This window comes from Lissotriton vulgaris, chromosome 5 (genome assembly GCF_964263255.1).
Source record: "Lissotriton vulgaris chromosome 5, aLisVul1.2, whole genome shotgun sequence".
Classification (NCBI taxonomy): domain Eukaryota; kingdom Metazoa; phylum Chordata; class Amphibia; order Caudata; family Salamandridae; genus Lissotriton; species Lissotriton vulgaris.
The window spans coordinates 2,020,398,838-2,020,423,003 of NC_141693.1; the positions used below are offsets into that span (position 1 = coordinate 2,020,398,838).

Genomic DNA, 24,166 nt, shown 5'->3' on the forward strand with positions numbered 1-24,166 from the left:
TTTGTAGCTTGTTGTAATTTCCAGTTTGGCAGCTCTGACATGAGTTGACACCTCGTGAGTTGACTGTACAAGCAGTGGGCACATCAGATTATACTACAATAGTTCTCCAGAGTCTGCTCCCCTCTCGTCAGCTGTGCTCCAGCCTGCCCAAGAGTGAGCAGCTGCAGCAGCTCTCCAGCTGTGATCCAGTCTGCTCAATAATGACCAGCTGCAGCAGTGCATCTCTCCAGCTGTGCTCCAGCATGCTCAAGAGTGACCAGATGCTGCAGTGCCTCTCCTCAGTAGCCATATCTTCCCCTGTAAATGTAAATTGATACTTGTATAGCGCACTACTCACCCGCAAGGGTCTCAAGGTGCTTGTACGAATACCGCTGTGGAACCCATCCTGGGTTTCCCTGTGAGGCGTCCACTCCTGGGCAAACCCCAGGCATCCTTAGCGTTGTGGGGGCCGTTGTGGAGATTAAGCAAGCTATTGCCCAGAGTTGCAGAGTGAGACTCCATGATTGGAATAGGCACCGAGGCGAGAATTATCAGGTCCGTGAAATTTTTGAGCCCAAGACCCGCCGAGGCGGGGAATTGAACCCTGGTCCCGGGCTAGACCTCTGCATCAGGGTCTGCCGTTCTAACCATTGAACCACACTTCTACACTCCATTCTTTCTCGTATCTTTGATTGTGAAGCAGTCGGTTACATTAGCGCCACTTATATTCCTCAGTTGACCGCACAATAGTCTGCTTTGCCCCCATCATTTACCAGTTACTTATGACATTGACAATATTTCCATCTTGTTCACTAGTATTTTCAGTTTTGCCTTTACAGTCCATTAATTTCTCCTGTAAGCTTGTCACCTCAAAATTACTTTTGCCTGAACCTGCTTTGAAATAAGATTAAAATTCATGGAGAACAAGAGGATACAGAGAGAGCAGCCATGCCTAATCGGCTGGATCTATAATATTCAGCTCAGGATGAATATGATGCTGCAACAGCATTGTGGACCTCAAAGAGGACATCGCAGCCCTCATTCTCCACCTCGCTTGCGTTCTAGTGAGGCCAAGCGGTTTGACTCTGAGCCTAGCCTGCATATGGATCCTATTCTTGTGGACGTTTGAAGTCCGTTGCAGGAAGTGACAATTAGCCCGCATTTTCTCCTGAACGCCCTACACCTCAGCCTGTCACTATGGTCATACCGCCACCACCCCTACAGCCGTGGTTTTTACCCTCACCAGTTACTCCTTCGCCTTAAACGCAGCCAACTACCTCTGTTTCTGAGGCGCGTCAGTAGTCGCTGCTTCTCCGAAGCATCTTACTCGTCATGATTAGGAAAGAGGCGATGCAGGAACTGGTGACGACAGTGGTGATAATGCTGATCATACTGATTAAGATGGCGATTAACAGGATCAGGCATCACCTTCTAGTGCCCTCGAGTGGAAATTAAACTTAGCACCAGATGATGCTAGCACAGCGTCCATGTCGAGAGGCTCTCCGCTTGCACAACGGCCATTTTCATGCATTGGTGAATTGAGCATCCCAGTGTCTAGTTGAGAAGTCTTACTTTTTACTTGACTTAAAGGAGTAATCTAGGCAGACACCTAGGGTCATTCCGATGTTTGACCACCTATGGGAAGGAGCTCTCTCACATTCAAACTCCAGCATCGCCCTTGGTGTGTATGGCCATGCTTCAGGAACAAAGACATGGCATGGCTGTGTGTTGGCTGGTATGGAGCAGCAACCACTCTTGGCTGCTCTGCTGCAGGCGATGAAAGCACCCAGTACCAACTCTGAGGTGACCGTGGGAGTGAAGATCCACCCGATGACGAGAAGAGCTGTGCTGGTGGAAAAGGACACGGGGGCCTCTTGGGTTGAAGGAAGGAGGAGACTCCATCTTGGAGGCTAGCCTTCGGCCTCTGCCTGCACTCCCTGTGGTGTGCGAGGATCATCTGCTGTAGCAGTAAGCGCAGATCTGGTTTTCACTCACAAACCACGAGCACCTTGTGCCACTTGGGTTAATCCAATTATTTTCATTGATGTACTACAGTGCTGTTAGAACTGTACTATCCCCCTTGTTTTCCTTACCAGTTTTCTTCATTTGTTTCTATACATGATGTCAAGAGCACGAGGCTCCTTCTTTTTCCTTGTGGATAATGTTGCTTGCATATCCCTAATATTTGCCTATGAATGATACCAGTTGGGATATCTGTTGTTTATAGTACTTCTCACCCCAATCCCAACGTGGTTGATGGGTTACGCTCCTGTTTTTTGTTACAAGTACCTTCTCCTAGGCAGTTGTGGCTTCAGGGCCAGGGAGCTGCAAGTCGAGAGTTCGGACTTTGCCGTTTCGGGAGCCTGCGGTGCAGGGGAGTAGCTCTGCTACTCCATAGGAGTTCTTGAGAAATTTGGCGAAGCACTTGTGGTTCCTGTGGTTTGTAAAGGTCTCTCAGCGGCAGGACGAGACAGTTTCCACAATTGTAGAGTCTTTGGGCTGAAGGCAGTGTTTTGCAGCAAAATCCAGCACAGGCTCTCTGTTCTCGAGGTAAGCTGCTCTTCTTTGCCCTTGGTCTTTCATGTGTCCATCAAATCTGAAATTCAAAGGCTCCTGGGTGCCACCTAAATACTAAATTTAGGGGCATTAAAGGGAGTGCCAGGTAGTATTTATACAACAAAAAGGAGAGACGGGCAATTACTACTCAAGCCGAGTAGTAGGTCCAGCCACGGCGGGTGCCCTCAGCAAGAGTGAATACAAAAGTTGCTGGGCTGTTCCTGAGATAAGAGGAAAGTACGTGTCACGTGACGTGTGGGATGTTGGTATGGTCTCAAAGTCCTACCATTGGGCATCCATTTTGTTGGATGTACTGCCCTCACACACTCTTGCAGGTGTCATGCTTCATCATCTGGGCATGCTCCTCGTTGGGTCGGCGGTGCAATACCCAATGGGCGATACCTCAAAGAGGGGCTCTTTAGCAGAGATCTTTTTCCAACTGCCGTATAGATGAAGTGCGGGTGTGGGGCCAGAAAATTGTAGACGTGGTTGTGTGAATTAAAATAAAGCTAGGGGTACCATGGAACAATTTATTCAGGTGGTCCACTGCTCTAATTAAAATAAGTCTGAACGGTACTCGCTGGAATGTTATGCTTCCAGTGGCGAGTATCCTTCCAGTTAGTGCTATTATTCGGTCAACATGTTTCTCGCTTGTGTCTATTAACTAGCGATTCTTCAGGACCTATGGAATTATTAAAGCAAATATCTGTTGTGAATGTACCTAGGACCCTAATTAAATATTCCAGATTTATGCCCTTGTATGGTTATAATAAATCATGTCCTTATAAAGGCATAAGAATCATACCCATATTTAGTCATAGCCCACGCAGCCCAAATACGGCAAGACTACTTCCTTAGATTCCTAGAGAGCACAACGAGTTCTTTCGACACACCAAACCTCTAGCAACCTGGGAATTCCCCATGACATTGTTTTGCAAGCACTAAAAGAACGTCCCATTCTTAGGGACATCTTTTATTGACGTCTTATGTCCAACCTTACGTCAAACACGGCACCTTCCAGGTATAAATATACCAGCGTTTGCCTTAAGCAACACACGGTGGTGTGGAGCAGAGCGGCTATCTACTTATCCGACGCCCAGCTGATGCGAGAGCCGAAGGAAGCCGTCCCTCCCTTTGACACACCGGGAAAGAAGCTGCCTTTTCTCACGCCGAGAAATCCAGCTCCGGTGTTTCCAGTCACCCTTGCAGGTTACTGGGAGATCGAGTCCTGAGAAAGAGATACAAGACCTCCTTCATTCTATAACCAAGGTACGGAGCTGATTAAAACCTTACAGAGAATTCTTGATTCAGATTCTTGGCAAAAACCCAACTTAACTTAAAACTGCAACTTACTTACTCCTTCCCATGTATTAGGCTTAGGTCAGGTACACCGGGGTAGGCGTATTTAGAAGCACCAGTTGAGTTCGGTAGTCGATGTTTTTATGCATGTAAATATTTTATCCATTTAAGGGCATCTCTGCTCATGCAGATAGGTCCACACAGGGGATATACTTCACCCTGCCTGAGGGCTAAGGCCTGCTAGAGGGCTGTTTTACCTATATCCCATGCAGTGTTTGTGGGCATGCCACACAGGGATGTGAGCTTTTCAATGTTGTCTGCACCAAGACAGGCAGCCTGCAATGGCAGCTGCATGGCCTTGGTGACGGGACACTAGGGTGGCACAATTCATGCTGCTACCCTTGGAGTCCCTCTTCAGTGCCAATGCCCATGGGCACCATTTACTAGGGATACAAAGGGTACTGAAGATGTGCCAATTGTGAAAAGAAAGGTATAGTTTAGGGAAGGAGCTCTGGCACATGCTGAGTAAAAGGAAAAAACAAACCTTGGGTCTCAACTTCTCAAGTATGAAACAGAAACCTTTCTGCTAAAAGATAGGTCTGTTTCCAAAACGCGAAGCCGGACCGGCGAGTCGGTTAGCGTGTGTCTGTGAGGATTGAATCCAACACATCTTGGACAGGGCGTCTAGCTATTCAATTTGATCATCCACTGATGAGCGTCCCGATATCGATTGGTGGCGATAATTGAGAATACTAAAATAATTGGGGTGCGGACAACATCGCATTTCTGATGATACACCACATAAGGGTGCCAAATGTGAATGGTTTTTAACCTGCGTGCACTTTGAAAGACTTTTTGCGTCCCCCCCATCCCCGAGTTCCCGTCCTGATGAAGACCCTGTGTTGAGGAATTGAACCACCCGGTTTATGGTTGGGTCGAAACGTCGACATTTTCCTGTGGGAGCCTGCACCTATCAGCCCGTCCACTCCCCTCCCCCCCCCCCCCCCCCCCACCTCCCTCCCTTCCAAGTCCCATTGCCAATGGTGCAAACTCAGGACAACGGAGGTGGTACTTTAAGAAGTACTAGCGAGTAAAAAAGAAAACATTTTTTGCAAGCTTTCTCTAGGGCAGGCTCATGTTTGTATATAAATAATTCACACTCTGTCTTTCTGATCTCTTTGATCAATCACCTGAGCACAAATCTTTGACCTTTCTCTGTGCACGCTTTTTTACCTTGAAAACGAGTTTTTCGTTTATTGTTAATGTAAATATTTGTAAAAAGATTTGCCAAACTCTTTTCTCCCTTTGAATTGTATATTAAATATGATAATCCCATTGGATTTTTGTGGAATTTTTAGTTTTTTTGGTACGTCTATTGTAGTAATTTGACAATGTGGGCTAGTATACCTATCTAATCAACTATACAGATTTATTCAGGAACGAATTGAAATATTGATCTAACCAAATACAGTAATTATTTTACGTGTTGAATTTGTGTTGAGGACCAATTGTTCATTATAATATCAGATACCCAGGTCCTTTGACTTTATTGGGTCAACCCCGTCTTTATAACAATGTAGTTGAGTAGAAGCAGATCACGCTGTGGCTGATGTCAATGGGGGTGAGCTTGATGCATCGTAGAACATGATCACCAAGAGATCTGATATTAGCCTGGAGGTGCTGCTACGAAACGTATCTCGAGTACTGCAGAACCAATGAGCCTCTGAGAACTGATGACCGTGAATGCCCTGCCAGCTTGCCTCGATCGGCCGCCCCCTCTGGATAAAGCGACATCCAGATAGCACTTCACACCTCTGACATCAATGCCCTGCCTGGTCTCAGAGCACCTACAGGCAGCAAACATCTCAGCATGGTGGTTCCAAATGAGAGCAGTCCTCTCTCTGTGCAAGAGTAGTGGGAAGCTTCGGCAGCTATGAAGAGACCCCAGAGCTGCCACTGGACTCTCCACGCATCTCTCTTGCTCAGTAACTCCAGGAGGCCACACACGCTGCCATCACCAAGAAATAAATGAACAGATTTTCAAAACTGACCAAGCTTAAACAATGTGTATAGGCACGGACGAGTGAAATCCATGAGCCTGGGTAATTTCTGGTAATCTTATTGTGATGGATGGGGACAGGGGCACGACACACAACTGATGCGAAGGCAAGGGACGCAGAGGCACTTTTAGCAAGAAAAAGGCTGAAATCATTTGGGCTAATAGATAGTTGGAGAGTTACTCATCAATGGGACTCCGATTCTCTCTCAAGGGTTCTCCATTGATAATACTAGGCACTTAATAGTGCCGCCCATGTGCAGGGACCCCGGAGCACCTTCTTCAAAGTCACATTTTTTAATGGTATTTTTGCCTTACTTCGGAAAGGCCAGGAATTACACATACATTTTTGCTGCCTTAAGACTGGCTATTTTGCCTTTTCCATTAATTTCAATTTAAATAGGGAATAAAACACATACAGCCTTCAACAACCCCTAAAAATAAGAAAAAGTAACTTTCAAAAACACCCTTTACAAACTTTTACTTTCTTTTGAAGTGAATAATAGGGCATTATAACTGCTTAGGCTGCCGTATTGAAGCAATGAGAATAGAAAGTCACTGTGACCTCCAGCGTTCCATCATGACCTGCAGGCGCAGTTTAGCCAGTTCTTTTTTCTGGCTCCTGCTGGCAGGATCCATGAGCAGAGCTCTGCCTGTTTTAGGCTTTTTTACTCCGATTTTTCACTACAACTATTCCTTTTTAAAGTGGTTCACTCGACGTCCTTTAGGACGAACAGTGTTTTCCAATATTTTCCTTACAGAAAGTATATCTCTTGTATTGCAAAAAATGCCAACCCTTTCCAGAATATGACAAGAACATGGCAAAAACAGCCCCTCGCAGGCTCTGTATTCGTTGTTTGCTAGATTCACAGGATATCAAGACATGGCCTCATCGCAGGACCCTCTCTAGGCATACCTTGTGGGATAGAGAGAATTTGCCAGCATGACCAAGTGGAGCGGCGAAGAACGCAAGATTCCCAGCCTGCAGACATCTGAGGGGTGATGAGAAACTGATCTCCTCCTCAGAGGAGTACCGCAGGGGGAGATGCAAAAGGAGAAGATGAAGTGAGACCTGGCGTTCCTGTTCATTGTCGAGGACATCAACGTTGAAGACGAGACCATCGCCGTCTAGACATCAGTCAACACCTACTAGAATGTTGAAGTCGACTACTCGCAGGTAGACAGTGGATCGCCTTTTGTGCATGAAAAGTCTTGCAGTCTCCCATTAGAATCCGATTTAGAGTACTACAGACCTTACTCCCCTTCCAGACCAGCTTCTCCAGTCATACCAGATTCTCCTGCTCAAGTCCTACACCTCTCCTTCATGTTCTGGAGGAGTACACTGCTCCTCCTTCTCCACAACTGGTAATTCCAGCGATAATCCAGCCACAAAATCCACCAGGCATGCCTTCCTGGCCTCCGCAGTTACCTGTACCAGTGGCATCTCTGTTGAGGCACTTTAGATCTCAATCACATCATACCAGACCTTGCGTCAGCTCTAGGTGAAAATCAAGGTCAAGATCTCACCGTCATCATTACCAATCAAGATCTACAAGACCGTCTCGCTTAAGACCAAGGCTGGATTCTCCATCCTGATCGAGGTCATCAAGATCACATAATTCAACCTCTTCTTCTGGTCTATACTCTCCGACATTGATAGACACCACCAGTAACAATCTCTCCTGCTGACTTTCCAGGAGGTTCTTATCAGAGGTGCCAACAGATCGAACATCGACTAGCCGACTACCACAGCTGTAATCTTTGAGACACTGCACCAACGATCCGTCTCCAGAAGCCGCCCCATTGCAGCAACAGACGACATCCGAACAATTCTGGATAACGGAGAAACAGCGGCCCTCATTCTTCTCGACCTCTCGGCCGCTTTCGACACAGTCTGCCACAGCACCCTTATACAACGCCTCAGCAATATCGGCATTCAAGGAAAAGCCTTGGACTGGATCATCTCATTCCTCGCCGGGAGAACTCAAAGAGTCCGACTTCCCCCATTCATCTCAGAGGCCACTAAAGTCATCTACGGAGTACCACAAGGATTATCACTCAGTCCCACCCTCTTCAAAGTTTACATGAGTCCACTCGCCTCCATCGCGCGTCAACACAACCTCAACATCATCTCTTACGCCGACGACATCCAATTAATCCTTTCCCTCACCAGGACCCTAACACCGCCGAAACCAATCTTCACGAAGGCATGAAAGAAGTAGCCGAATGGATGAAACTTAGCCGCCTAAAACTCAACTCAGACAAAACAGAGGTGCTCATCCTCGGATCCTGCCCCCTCCGCCTGGGACGACTCTTGGTGGCCTTCCGCTCTGGGCACAGCACCGACACCCACAGACCACGCACGCAACCTGGGCTTCATCCTAGACTCCTCTCTCTCGATGTCCAGACAAGTCAATGCAGTCTCATCCTCCTGCTTTAACATACTTCGTATTCTCAAAAAGATCTTCCGCTGGATCCCCCTCGAAACAAGAAAGACTGTCACCCACGCACTGGTCACAAGTCGACTGGATTATGGTAACACACTATACGCCGGAATCACAGCAAAATTACAGAAAAAACTCCAACGCATCCAAAACGCATCAGCGAGACTCATATTGGACATCCCCCGCCAAGATCACATCACCGGACACCTAAAAGACCTCCACTGGCTTCCCGTCAACAAGAGAATTACATTCAGTCTTCTCACCCACGCACACAAGGCCCTCTACAAACTAGGACCCGAATGCCTCAACACTCGACTGTCCTTCTACACACCCACCCGCCAACTTAGATCGTCCAATCAAGCCCCTGCCGCAGTCCCGCGCATCCGAAAATCCACCATGGGTGGCAGATCCTTCTCCTTCCTGGCGGCCAAGACCTGGAACTCACTCCCCACTCACCTCCGCCTTACTCAAAACCACATCTCCTTCAGAAAAGAACTCAAAACCTGGCTATTCGACAAAAACTGAACCCCCCTTCCCCAAGCGCCTTGAGACCCTCTGGGTGAGTAGTGCGCTATACAAATCCCTGAACTTGAACTTGAACTCCAGCAGCTATGAGGGCTGCACCATCCCGCCTACAGAAAAAGTACACCTCATCAGATCAGGATCAGTAATTCTTCATACGGTTCCCAGACAAGAATTTGTCATTGTTTCTGCTGCACAAGAACTTCATGCCACAGCTCCTTCTTCTACTGTTTCTCCTGACAAGGAAAGTAAGATGTTGTAATTCGGTGGACAGAAAAATATGTGGAACTTCTGCTATTACTATAAAGGCAGTAAATGTGACTGCTGTTCTTGGAAGATATGACCAGTCACTCAGGGACTCTATTCAGCAGTTCATAGAAGACCTACCCAGAGGCATCCATATTTTCAAGAAATTGTCAATGAGGGCATGATGGAATCCGACCAGATCATCAGTGCTGCAGTCGATACTCCATCCTAGCAGCACACGGATACTGTCACTTTCTAGCTCAACGTTACTCATCCTGACTCAGACTAACAGGGCTGAAGCCAGAAGCTCAACACTGGATGTTAAACTTCCCTTTTTGAGGGAACACTCTCATGCTGATCATGAAATGTCTCACAAGAAGGCAGAAATTAGCACTCTTTGGACCATAGGACCGGAGAAATAGAAGGAATGCAGGAGACAATTCAATGGGCCCTACTACAATCATTATTTTCCTCAGAGGGTTCAGGCGCCTCAAGAGCAGCACCCACAGCTACAGCAGAGGCATCAGTCAAAAGGCCAAGGAGGTCAACGACAACCTACCCAGGCCTCTAACCTAAACACTGGTGGAAAGCAATGAGTTTCTTCTTACTTGTCTTCCATTAGCTGCCCCAGTAGGAGGGAGCATAACTTATTTTCTTGAAAAGTGGAAAGAAATAACCAGCAATAAAGGGGTCCTGAATATTGAGAAAAATGGAGTGTCTCAGATTCAAGTCTCCACTACCAGCAATACCATCGAAGAAACATCCCTGTTCTGTTGGAAAGCACTACAGCAAGTATCCATCCTCTTGCAAAGCAATGTGTTGCCAAAGACCCCAGCTCTGCTTAAACGATGGGGAAAGTATTCACATTGCTTTCTGGTGAAGACGAAAGGACCGACAAATGAGTTTAGATGCATTCTAGACCTGAGAAAAGCAAGCAAGGGGATTCGCAAAGCAAACGTTAGGATACTTGCTCGCCGGCAGATCTGCCCTCATCTACAACATGGGGACTGGCTATGCTCAGTAGATCTACAAGACGCCTACTTTCAATTCCGATAACCCAGAAACAGGAAATTCCAGAGGTTCATGGTAGGACGAGACCACTATCAATACAAAGTCCTTCCCTTCCTCCTCAAATCTGCACCCCAGACCTTTTCCAAGTGCATGGTGCTTGTGGCTGCTCACCTCGGAAAGTTGATATTCATTGATCTGTATCTAGACGATTGTCCATGCACCCATTCCCCGAAGGAAACTACTGCGCTAATGAGCAGTAGAGCCAGTTCCCCTCGCCCACAGGGGGGAAAGTATCTGCTCAAGATAGTTTCCTGTTCAGAACAAAAAACTGAAAAAATTTAGAACAACACTAGATATGTGCCTTGAAAGCAAGTGGCTCAAAAATGAAATTCTGCATTCTAGCGCTCTATCAAATTATTCCAGAGGAAGATTGGTCGGGCGTCGTGGACCTGAAGGATGTGTTTTACACCTTCCTGCAGCGAAGAGACTCCGAGTCTCTGGGATTTGTAGTAGGTCAGTCCCACTTCCAATGTGCAGTTCTAGCTTTTAGTCTGAAGTCTGCCTCTCCATCTTCTTCCAAGTGCTGGCCAGAAGTGGCAGCGCATTGGTTTACCAAGAACACTGATCTATCCATAACCGGACGATTGGCTACTAAGCGCATAATGTACGGAAAGTGACACAGGACATGTAGACAATAATATTGTTATTGGCCTGCTTAGGCCTGTAGATGAACCTTTAAAAGCCAGTGACAACCTCTACACAGTTTCTCTCCTGTCTTGGAGCAGCAATGGACACAACACAAGGAAGAGTGTTTCCTTCGGAGGAATCTAGAAGTATCAAGTTCAAGTTCAAGCATTTGTATAGCGCACTGCTCATCCAGAGGGTGTCAAGGCGCTTGGGGAAGGGGTTCATTATTTGTCGAAAAGCCAGGTTTTAAGATCTTTTCTGAAGGAGATGTGGTTTTGAGTAAGGCGGAGGTGAGTGGGGAGTGAGTTCCAGGTCTTGGCAGCAAGGAAGGAGAAGGATCTGCCACCCATGGTGGATCTTCGGATGCGTGGGACAGCGGCGAGGGCTTGATTGGACGATCTTAATTGGCGGGTGGGTTTGTAGAAGGACAGTCGAGTGTTGAGGCATTCGGGTCCTAGATTGTAGAGGGCCTTGTGTGCGTGGGTGAGAAGGCGGAATGTAATTCTTTTGTTGACGAGAAGCCAGTGGAGGTCTTTTAGGTGTCCGGTGATGTGATCATGGCGAGGGATGTCTAATATGAGTCTCGCTGATGCGTTTTGAATGCGTTGGAGTTTTTTCTGTAATTTTGCTGTGATTCCGGCGTATAGTGTGTTACCGTAATCCAGTCGACTCGTGACCAGTGCGTGGGTGACAGTCTTTCTTGTCTCGAGGGGGATCCAACGGAAGATCTTTTTGAGAGTGTGAAGTACGTTGAAGCAGGAGGATGAGACTGCGTTGTCTTGTCTGGATATCGAGAGAGAGGAATCTAGGATGAAGCCAAGGTTACGTGCATGGTCTGTGGGTGTGGGTTATGTGCCCAGAGCGGACGGCCACCAAGAGTCGTCCCAGGCAGAAGGAGAAGATCCTAGGATGAGCACCTCAGTTTTGTCTGAGTTGAGTTTTAGGCGGCTGTGTTTCATCCATTCGGCGGCTACTTTCATGCCTTCGTGAAGATTGGTTTTGGCGGTGTTAGGGTCTTTGGTGAGGGAAAGGATCCTCTTCAGCACCCCGAGTCCAAGAGCTCTTTTCTGGGTTCCATTGCTCCCCTGCATTTTCATTGTCTCGAATGTAAGACTACATGAGGCAACTTCAGCAGTGTCTGGGAGATCTTTGTCTCAATGGAAGGACAACAACCTCCATCTTTCACCAACAGCAAAGCACTTTCTCACAGTGATGCAAAAGTAACAATCTCCTGCAAGGTGTACCTTTCCACCTGAAATATCTTTTGCAGTCACAGATGCATCATTGTCTGGCTAGCGAGCCAATCTAGGTATCATTTCTATTTAAAGTCTGTTTAGAAAGGCGAGAAGCAGTCACATCTACTGCTTGGAACTCCGAGCAAGCTGTCAGCTCTTGGAGCCCTCTTACTATTTCTGATAACTAACAACACTTCTTATTTCGACAGACAGCATGATGACTATGCATTACTCAAACAAGGGAGAATGAGGTTGAGATCCTTGTCCCTTCTAGCACAGCAAACCTGGTTGTGCCCACTAACCAGATGTGTAACGTTAAAGCAGTCTACCAGCCAGAAGAGTCAAACGAGCAAGGCGATTTCCTCAATAGGTTCTATGAAGAAAACCACAAGTGGCTTTTAAACGACAACATTCTTCAAGGCATTTTTGCAGAATGGGGTCATTTAACAATGGATTTCTTCACAATGTCTCTAACCAAAAATGCAAAGACTTCACATGCAGGAGGTGGGAGCCATGTCTTCTGAGCAGTGCTCTTTTGATGAACTGGTCTAGGACGTCACTGTATTCTTTGCCTCTGATTCTGCTGATCTCCGCAGTCATCTTAAAACTTTACCATTCCCCGGCAACAATGGTCCTGATTGCTCCCAAGTGGTTCTCAGATTTTCTGCAAATGTCAGTAAAACCACACCAGAGACTGTCATGCAAACCAACCCCCCTGACCAGATTTCAAGGTCACTGGTTGCACCCAAACTTAACATCCTTGAATTTGGCAGCATGATTCCTGAGATCAGACAATAGGAGCATCTGAATCTGCCTCAGTCATGTCGGCCGTTTTAAAAGAGGCCATCCACAAGGGACAAGGATGGGTGTGGGGTGCCAACAGAGAGGTCATACTCCCATATCGTGTCAAAAGAAAAAGCCATATTGTCCTGTGTGCTATATATGGCTCAAGCCAAGTAGACGCTCTTTACAATCAAAGTCCATGGTTCTGCTGTCACAGCCTGCAGAAAAGGCCCTCCTCATACATGCTTTTCACGATTCCGGAAGTAAAAATGTTTTGAAACGGGTAAAGACAGTTTGATCTCTTATAACAGTTCAATCTCCTCCTTGGGAAATCAGTTTGGTTCTGTCAAAATGCATTGGTGGTCCATTTGAGCCTAATCACAAGCCTTTTATCGCAGCATCTGAAATGGACCGCGACTTTTTGTGGTTGCTATTACTTGAGCGTGTAATATCCGGGAGAATCCATCTCTTTTGGCAGTTGAGTCCTGTACTGTTTTCTATTCTAATAAGGTAGCCACGAGGATCGTTCCATTCAGATTCAGAATTTCATTTTAATCAAGCAATCACTCTACCCGTTGTCTTTAATAATCCTACGATTCCTTCTGAACATTCGATGCATGCGCTGGATGTCGGCAGAGTGCTGCGCTTCTACCTAAACACGACCAAAGACCTACATAAAACCATTTGTTTATCAACTGTGGTTTCATACACACACAACCTGCTTCTTCCAAACAATGGATTGTTTGTTGAATTTCTACTCTTTCTTGTACTGTAGGACCAAGAGACGCTATCGAGACGATTTTAAGTGTGCTATTCTATTCTAGTGTTTACTTTCAGCGAAGAACCTACAATGCAGAATAAATGTTTACTTGTAGTCCTGGTTCTGCATCATAGGCATCTTCATTGAAGTCACAAACACCCTCCCTGTCATTGTTTTGGTCGTACAGCATAAAAAGGTTTTAAGTGTTTATTCTCCACATACTTATGAAAATAAGCTGACCCTGATGGAACTAGCAGGGCAGCGCGTTACCGGGCGTCGACGTTCCTGACCTCTTAATGGCGTGGAGCACATTTTGATCTCTTCCATTGTATGCATATCAGGTTCCTCTTTATTTAAACGTGTTAGGCAGCACTTTATACACTGTAGTTGTGAGAATAGGTTTATTTATTTTTATATACTTTTCTATTGAGCAGATTAATAACTCTAACACTTTTGCCTGAATGGTCTCTTTGAGGGTGATTCTCTACTTGTGGTCATGCTGGGCTCTTTACCCTGTCAGTCTGTTATATTGAAATAGGGTCTTGCATGCATTGGGTCATAATTATGGCATCTAGGTATTCCAAGAATATGCCTGCAATGCAGAACTAGATAAATAACCATTTAATTTTCTATGTCAAATGTATCTCCAGGTGGTGTCACATTTGTTGCAGCTGAGCATCTAGAATCTCTGACAGGTTTAGATTTATGCACTTAAAGTTGTAATTAGCCGCTATCTCTAAATCTCCGACCCTACTATTTGAACATATTTATTCAGTAAGTGCCACTGGTCTGGTGGGTTCCTCTGCCAACCATGCCCAGACTGTGACTGCTGTTCCAGGATAGGGGTCACTGAAGGCTGATGAGCCTTGGGGAAATTGTTCAGGGTGCCATTACTATCTAGCACCCAGGCCTTTGTAGGGACCTGACACCATTGGAGTTCCTTAACTGGTCTGTCCCCATGTTGTCCAGCCCATTGCACCAAACCTTAACCTATTTTGTTTGAACTTGTTTTAAATGTTGGTGTCCTCTCTGTTCCAGTGTTTAATGTTGGGTTTTGGTGTTTTTCGGCTTTGAGTTAGTTGCAGAGATTGTGATGTGTGTTTGTATTTATATAGCGCACTTCTACCCTGAGGTCTCGTAGCGCTGTATTCATACCGCTGTGGAACCCTTCCTGGCTTTCCTGTGAAATGTCCACTCCTGGGCACCCCCAAGGTGAAGCCAGGCATCCCAGCGCTGCTGGGGCCGTTGTGGAAATTAAGCAAGCTATTGCCCAGAGTCACAGAGTGGGACCCATGATTAGACTAGGCACCGAGGCGAGAATTATCAGGTCCGGGGAGATTGAGTCCAAGAGTCGCCGAGGCGGGAATTGAACCCTGGTCCCGGGCCAGACCTCTGCATCAGGGTCTGCCGCTCTAACCATTGAGCCATGCTTACCCTCTTTGACGTACCCCACCTTGCACCCATGGCTACCAAGAAAATATAGCGCCGGGCTGAGGTGTAATAGCAACCCTTGCTACATTGTTTCTGCCTCCGGCACGTTGCCCCGGTAATTACAGGGAAGAAAACAAAAACTGTGCTAATCCCTGGGATAGCTGAAGCCTGGTAGGAGCAGCCAAAGTATTCCCTCAAAGGAGAACACTCCTAAAAGGCACATCAATATGAAATGTCTAAAGTCCTGTCTCGGTCCCAAACATTTGTAGCTGGTTTTTGTGTTTTTTTCAGCTCTACCTGCTCTATTAACTTACCAGTAAATACAAGTCCTATCGGCCATTGAAGTGAGAGCACTGACTGGAGAGTGAGTGTTCTGCACTGTGGCTTCCTCTAAGTTTCTAACTCCTCCCACTTCCTAGAGTCGGCCAACATTGCTCATCCAAGCAACCCTTGTAAAGTGAGTGCTCAAAGGTGTGATCTGGTTATCCAGTGGAGCACAGAAGTGTTAGTGGCTTTGGGATACTATCCAGTAAGCTCTGACTAGTCGCGGACTCCAGGAAAAGCCTCACAAGGAGTAAGGGTCTGCTGAAGATGACTTGGGAGCCCAGAGGGCTCCTTGCTGTGTGTGAAGCTTCCACTGCCACTCTGGCTGGAGCCTGGTTTTGGGAACTAGGGCTTCATGTTTCTTGTGATTTATCAGCTTTGTAATTAAAAGAAAATGTAAAATTCTGTTTTTTTCTAAGCCACCTTGATTAGGACTTGGCACTGAGAGCTGTTGTGAGATCACTTGACTGTCTGTACCTCTCCTCCTCTCCAGAATGGTGAATGATCTGGATGTCCGGGTGTTTGTCTTTGCACACTTTGGAAAGAACTTCCCCAAGGAAGAGAAGCTGAGTCCAGATGCTTTTATCCAGGTGGCGCTGCAGCTGGCGTACTACAGGTAATGTCTGACGAGGCTTTGCTTGCTTGTGGTCACCAGAAAAGGGTTTTATCTTCCTCTTCCAAGAATATTCCCAACATAAGTGACAGAAATGTAGCCCAGCGTGAACGCAGAAAGAGTTTGTATCTTCCTCTATCCTGTCCTACTGACGGGAGCAGTTTACATATAACCCTATCCCTTAACACAGGAAGACTGACACCTACTTCTATCTTTTCCTTCTGATAGAAGGGGCCGACGCCTACCTCTCTTCTGCTAATGGAAGGAGCTAAAATCTACCTCTACCACCTCCTACCAATGGAAGGAGCAGACACCAACCTCTCTCCACTAATGATAGGAGCTAAAACCTACCTCTACCACCTCCTACCAATGGAAGGAGCAGACACCAACCTCTCTCCACTAATGATAGGAGCTACAAACCTACCTCTAGCACCTCCTACCAATGGAAGCAGCAGACACCTACCTCTCTTCTGCTAATGGAAGGAGCTAAAACCTACCTCTACCACCTCCTACCAATGGAAGGAGCAGACACCTACCTCTCTCCACTAATGATAGGAGCTACAAACCTACCTCTAGCACCTCCTACTAATGGAAGCAGCAGACACCTACCTCTCTCCACTAATGATAGGAGCTACAAACCTACCTCTAGCACCTCCTACCAATGGAAGGAGCAGACACCTACCTCTCTCCACTAATGATAGGAGCTAAAAACCTACCTCTACCACCTCCTACCAATGGAAGGAGCAGACACCAACCTCTCTCCACTAATGATAGGAGCTACAAACCTACCTCTAGCACCTCCTACCAATGGAAGCAGCAGACACCTACCTCTCTTCTGCTAATGGAAGGAGCTAAAACCTACCTCTACCACCTCCTACCAATGGAAGGAGCAGACACCTACCTCTCTCCACTAATGATAGGAGCTACAAACCTACCTCTAGCACCTCCTACCAATGGAAGGAGCAGACACCAACCTCTCTCCACTAATGATAGGAGCTACAAACCTACCTCTACCACCTCCTACCAATGGAAGGAGCAGACACCAACCTCTCTCCACTAATGATAGGAGCTACAAACCTACCTCTAGCACCTCCTACCAATGGAAGCAGCAGACACCAACCTCTCTCCACTAATGATAGGAGCTACAAACCTACCTCTAGCACCTCCTACCAATGGAAGGAGCAGACACCTACCTCTCTCCACTAATGATAGGAGCTAAAAACCTACCTCTAGCACCTCCTACCAATGGAAGCAGCAGACACCAACCTCTCTCCACTAATGATAGGAGCTAAAACCTACCTCTAGCACCTCCTACCAATGGAAGGAGCAGACACCAACCTCTCTCCACTAATGATAGGAGCTACAAACCTACCTCTAGCACCTCCTACCAATGGAAGCAGCAGACACCAACCTCTCTCCACTAATGATAGGAGCTACAAACCTACCTCTAGCACCTCCTACCAATGAAAGGAGCAGACACCTACCTCTCTCCACTAATGATAGGAGCTACAAACCTACCTCTAGCACCTCCTACCAATGGAAGGAGCAGACACCAACCTCTCTCCACTAATGATAGGAGCTACAAACCTACCTCTAGCACCTCCTACCAATGGAAGCAGCAGACACCTACCTCTCTTCTGCTAATGGAAGGAGCTAAAACCTACCTCTACCACCTCCTACCAATGGAAGGAGCAGACACCAACCTCTCTCCACTAATGATAGGAGCTACAAACCTACCTCTAGCACCTCCTACCAATGGAAGCAGCAGACACCTACCTCTCTCCACTAATGATAGGAGCTACAAACCTACCTCTACCACCTCCTACCAATGGAAGGAGCAGACACCAACCTCTCTCCACTAATGATAGGAGCTACAAACCTACCTCTAGCACCTCCTACTAATGGAAGCAGCAGACACCTACCTCTCTCCACTAATGATAGGAGCTAAAACCTACCTCTAGCACCTCCTACCAATGGAAGGAGCAGACACCTACCTCTCTCCACTAATGATAGGAGCTAAAAACCTACCTCTAGCACCTCCTACCAATGGAAGCAGCAGACACCTACCTCTCTCCACTAATGATAGGAGCTAAAACCTACCTCTAGCACCTCCTACCAATGGAAGGAGCAGACACCAACCTCTCTCCACTAATGATAGGAGCTAAAACCTACCTCTAGCACCTCCTACCAATGGAAGCAGCAGACACCTACCTCTCTCCACTAATGATAGGAGCTAAAAACCTACCTCTAGCACCTCCTACTAATGGAAGCAGCAGACACCTACCTCTCTCCACTAATGATAGGAGCTAAAACCTACCTCTAGCACCTCCTACCAATGGAAGGAGCTAAAATCTACCTCTAGCACCTCCTACCAATGGAAGCAGCAGACACCTACCTCTCTCCACTAATGATAGGAGCTAAAACCTACCTCTAGCACCTCCTACTAATGGAAGGAGCTAAAATCTACCTCTAGCACCTCCTACCAATGGAAGCAGCAGACACCTACCTCTCTCCACTAATGATAGGAGCTAAAACCTACCTCTAGCACCTCCTACAAATGGAAGGAGCCAACACCAACCTCTCTCCACTAATGATAGGAGCTACAAACCTACCTCTAGCACCTCCTACCAATGGAAGCAGCAGACACCTACCTCTCTCCACTAATGATAGGAGCTAAAAACCTACCTCTTGCACCTCCTACTAATGGAAGCAGCAGACACCTACCTCTCTCCACTAATGATAGGAGCTAAAAACCTACCTCTAGCACCTCCTACCAATGGAAGCAGCAGACACTAACCTCTCTCCACTAATGATAGGAGCTACAAACCTACCTCTAGCACCTCCTACCAATGGAAGCAGCAGACACTAACCTCTCTCCACTAATGATAGGAGCTAAAACCTACCTCTAGCACCTCCTACCAATGGAAGCAGCAGACACCTACCTCTCTCCACTAATGATAGGAGCTACAAACCTACCTCTAGCACCTCCTACCAATGGAAGGAGCAGACACCTACCTCTCTCCACTGATGGAAGGAGCTAAAAACCTACCTCTAGCACCTCCTACCAATGGAAGGAGCTAAAAACCTACCTCTAGCACCTCCTACAAATGGAAGGAGCCAACACCAACCTCTCTCCACTAATGATAGGAGCTACAAACCTACCTCTAGCACCTCCTACCAATGGAAGCAGCAGACACCAACCTCTCTCCACTAATGATAGGAGCTAAAACCTACCTCTAGCACCTCCTACCAATGGAAGCAGCAGACACCTACCTCTCTCCACTAATGATAGGAGCTACAAACCTACCTCTAGCACCTCCTACCAATGGAAGGAGCAGACACCTACCTCTCTCCACTAATGATAGGAGCTAAAACCTACCTCTAGCACCTCCTACCAATGGAAGCAGCAGACACCTACCTCTCTCCACTAATGATAGGAGCTACAAACCTACCTCTAGCACCTCCTACCAATGGAAGGAGCAGACACCTACCTCTCTCCACTAATGGAAGGAGCTAAAAACCTACCTCTAGCACCTCCTACCAATGGAAGGAGCTAAAAACCTACCTCTAGCACCTCCTACAAATGGAAGGAGCCAACACCAACCTCTCTCCACTAATGATAGGAGCTACAAACCTACCTCTAGCACCTCCTACCAATGGAAGCAGCAGACACCTACCTCTCTCCACTAATGATAGGAGCTAAAAACCTACCTCTTGCACCTCCTACTAATGGAAGCAGCAGACACCTACCTCTCTCCACTAATGATAGGAGCTAAAAACCTACCTCTAGCACCTCCTACCAATGGAAGCAGCAGACACTAACCTCTCTCCACTAATGATAGGAGCTACAAACCTACCTCTAGCACCTCCTACCAATGGAAGCAGCAGACACTAACCTCTCTCCACTAATGATAGGAGCTAAAACCTACCTCTAGCACCTCCTACCAATGGAAGCAGCAGACACCTACCTCTCTCCACTAATGATAGGAGCTACAAACCTACCTCTAGCACCTCCTACCAATGGAAGGAGCAGACACCTACCTCTCTCCACTAATGGAAGGAGCTAAAAACCTACCTCTAGCACCTCCTACCAATGGAAGGAGCTAAAAACCTACCTCTAGCACCTCCTACAAATGGAAGGAGCCAACACCAACCTCTCTCCACTAATGATAGGAGCTACAAACCTACCTCTAGCACCTCCTACCAATGGAAGCAGCAGACACCTACCTCTCTCCACTAATGATAGGAGCTAAAAACCTACCTCTTGCACCTCCTACTAATGGAAGCAGCAGACACCTACCTCTCTCCACTAATGATAGGAGCTAAAAACCTACCTCTAGCACCTCCTACCAATGGAAGCAGCAGACACTAACCTCTCTCCACTAATGATAGGAGCTACAAACCTACCTCTAGCACCTCCTACCAATGGAAGCAGCAGACACTAACCTCTCTCCACTAATGATAGGAGCTACAAACCTACCTCTAGCACCTCCTACCAATGGAAGCAGCAGACACCTACCTCTCTCCACTAATGATAGGAGCTACAAACCTACCTCTAGCACCTCCTACCAATGGAAGCAGCAGACACTAACCTCTCTCCACTAATGATAGGAGCTACAAACCTACCTCTAGCACCTCCTACCAATGGAAGCAGCAGACACCTACCTCTCTCCACTAATGATAGGAGCTACAAACCTACCTCTAGCACCTCCTACCAATGGAAGCAGCAGACACCTACCTCTCTCCACTAATGATAGGAGCTACAAACCTACCTCTAGCACCTCCTACCAATGGAAGCAGCAGACACCTACCTCTCTTCTGCTAATGGAAGGAGCTAAAATCTACCTCTTGCACCTCCTACCAATGGAAGCAGCAGACACCTACCTCTCTCCACTAATGATAGGAGCTACAAACCTACCTCTAGCACCTCCTACCAATGGAAGCAGCAGACACCTACCTCTCTCCACTAATGATAGGAGCTAAAAACCTACCTCTAGCACCTCCTACCAATGGAAGCAGCAGACACCTACCTCTCTTCTGCTAATGGAAGGAGCTAAAATCTACCTCTTGCACCTCCTACCAATGGAAGCAGCAGACACCTACCTCTCTCCACTAATGATAGGAGCTACAAACCTACCTCTAGCACCTCCTACCAATGGAAGCAGCAGACACCTACCTCTCTCCACTAATGATAGGAGCTAAAAACCTACCTCTAGCACCTCCTACCAATGGAAGCAGCAGACACCTACCTCTCTCCACTAATGATAGGAGCTACAAACCTACCTCTAGCACCTCCTACCAATGGAAGGAGCAGACACCTACCTCTCTCCACTAATGATAGGAGCTAAAAACCTACCTCTAGCACCTCCTACCAATGGAAGCAGCAGACACCTACCTCTCTCCACTAATGATAGGAGCTACAAACCTACCTCTAGCACCTCCTACCAATGGAAGGAGCAGACACCTACCTCTCTCCACTAATGATAGGAGCTAAAAACCTACCTCTAGCACCTCCTACCAATGGAAGCAGCAGACACCTACCTCTCTCCACTAATGATAGGAGCTACAAACCTACCTCTAGCACCTCCTACCAATGGAAGCAGCAGACACCTACCTCTCTCCACTAATGATAGGAGCTACAAACCTACCTCTAGCACCTCCTACCAATGGAAGGAGCAGACACCTACCTCTCTCCACTAATGATAGGAGCTAAAAACCTACCTCTAGCACATCCTACCAATGGAAGCAGCAGACACCTACCTCTCTCCACTAATGATAGGAGCTACAAACCTACCTCTAGCACCTCCTACCAATGGAAGCAGCAGACACCAACCTCTCTCCACTAATGATAGGAGCTAAAAACCTACCTCTAGCACCTCCTACCAATGGAAGCAGCAGACACCTACCTCTCTCCACTAATGATAGGAGCTACAAACCTACCTCTAGCACCTCCTACCAATGGAAGCAGCAGACACCTACCTCTCTCCACTAATGATAGGAGCTAAAAACCTACCTCTAGCACCTCCTACCAATGGAAGCAGCAGACACCTACCTCTCTCCACTAATGATAGGAGCTACAAACCTACCTCTAGCACCTCCTACCAATGGAAGGAGCAGACACCTACCTCTCTCCACTAATGATAGGAGCTAAAAACCTACCTCTAGCACCTCCTACCAATGGAAGGAGCAGACACCTACCTCTCTCCACTAATGATAGGAGCTACAAACCTACCTCTTGCACCTCCTACCAATGGAAGGAGCAGACACCTACATCTCTCCACTAATGATAGGAGCTACAAACCTACCTCTAGCACCTCCTACCAATGGAAGCAGCAGACACCTACCTCTCTCCACTAATGATAGGAGCTACAAACCTACCTCTAGCACCTCCTACCAATGGAAGGAGCAGACACCAACCTCTCTCCACTAATCATAGGAGCTAAAAACCTACCTCTTGCACCTCCTACTAATGGAAGCAGCAGACACCTACCTCTCTCCACTAATGATAGGAGCTAAAACCTACCTCTAGCACCTCCTACCAATGGAAGCAGCAGACACCTACCTCTCTCCACTAATGATAGGAGCTACAAACCTACCTCTTGCACCTCCTACTAATGGAAGCAGCAGACACCTACCTCTCTCCACTAATGATAGGAGCTAAAACCTACCTCTAGCACCTCCTACCAATGGAAGCAGCAGACACCTACCTCTCTCCACTAATGATAGGAGCTACAAACCTACCGCTTGCACCTCCTACCAATGGAAGCAGCAGACACCTACCTCTCTCCACTAATGATAGGAGCTACAAACCTACCTCTAGCACCTCCTACCAATGGAAGCAGCAGACACCTACCTCTCTCCACTAATGATAGGAGCTAAAAACCTACCTCTAGCACCTCCTACCAATGGAAGCAGCAGACACCAACCTCTCTCCACTAATGATAGGAGCTAAAAACCTACCTCTAGCACCTCCTACCAATGGAAGCAGCAGACACCAACCTCTCTCCACTAATGATAGGAGCTAAAAACCTACCTCTTGCACCTCCTACCAATGGAAGGAGCAGACACCTACCTCTCTCCACTAATGATAGGAGCTAAAAACCTACCTCTAGCACCTCCTACCAATGGAAGCAGCAGACACCTACCTCTCTCCACTAATGATAGGAGCTACAAACCTACCTCTAGCACCTCCTACCAATGGAAGGAGCAGACACCTACCTCTCTCCACTAATGGAAGGAGCTAAAAACCTACCTCTAGCACCTCCTACCAATGGAAGGAGCTAAAAACCTACCTCTAGCACCTCCTACAAATGGAAGGAGCCAACACCAACCTCTCTCCACTAATGATAGGAGCTACAAACCTACCTCTAGCACCTCCTACCAATGGAAGCAGCAGACACCTACCTCTCTCCACTAATGATAGGAGCTAAAAACCTACCTCTTGCACCTCCTACTAATGGAAGCAGCAGACACCTACCTCTCTCCACTAATGATAGGAGCTAAAAACCTACCTCTAGCACCTCCTACCAATGGAAGCAGCAGACACTAACCTCTCTCCACTAATGATAGGAGCTACAAACCTACCTCTAGCACCTCCTACCAATGGAAGCAGCAGACACTAACCTCTCTCCACTAATGATAGGAGCTAAAACCTACCTCTAGCACCTCCTACCAATGGAAGCAGCAGACACCTACCTCTCTCCACTAATGATAGGAGCTACAAACCTACCTCTAGCACCTCCTACCAATGGAAGGAGCAGACACCTACCTCTCTCCACTAATGGAAGGAGCTAAAAACCTACCTCTAGCACCTCCTACCAATGGAAGGAGCTAAAAACCTACCTCTAGCACCTCCTACAAATGGAAGGAGCCAACACCAACCTCTCTCCACTAATGATAGGAGCTACAAACCTACCTCTAGCACCTCCTACCAATGGAAGCAGCAGACACCAACCTCTCTCCACTAATGATAGGAGCAAAAACCTACCTCTAGCACCTCCTACCAATGGAAGCAGCAGACACCTACCTCTCTCCACTAATGATAGGAGCTACAAACCTACCTCTAGCACCTCCTACCAATGGAAGGAGCAGACACCTACCTCTCTCCACTAATGATAGGAGCTAAAACCTACCTCTAGCACCTCCTACCAATGGAAGCAGCAGACACCTACCTCTCTCCACTAATGATAGGAGCTACAAACCTACCTCTAGCACCTCCTA

General features: G+C 47.2%; 1 protein-coding gene across 1 annotated transcript in view; it reads left to right on the top strand.

The window, feature by feature from the left end:
- The window catches only part of CRAT (carnitine O-acetyltransferase), a 336,972-nt gene that overhangs the window by 219,843 nt on the left and 92,963 nt on the right, over nucleotides 1–24,166 (top strand). The window contains exon 10 of the mRNA XM_086924849.1: nucleotides 15,827–15,949. Within this exon, the coding sequence (XP_086780975.1) occupies nucleotides 15,827–15,949 (123 nt within the window). The remainder of the gene's footprint in view (nucleotides 1–15,826; nucleotides 15,950–24,166) is intronic.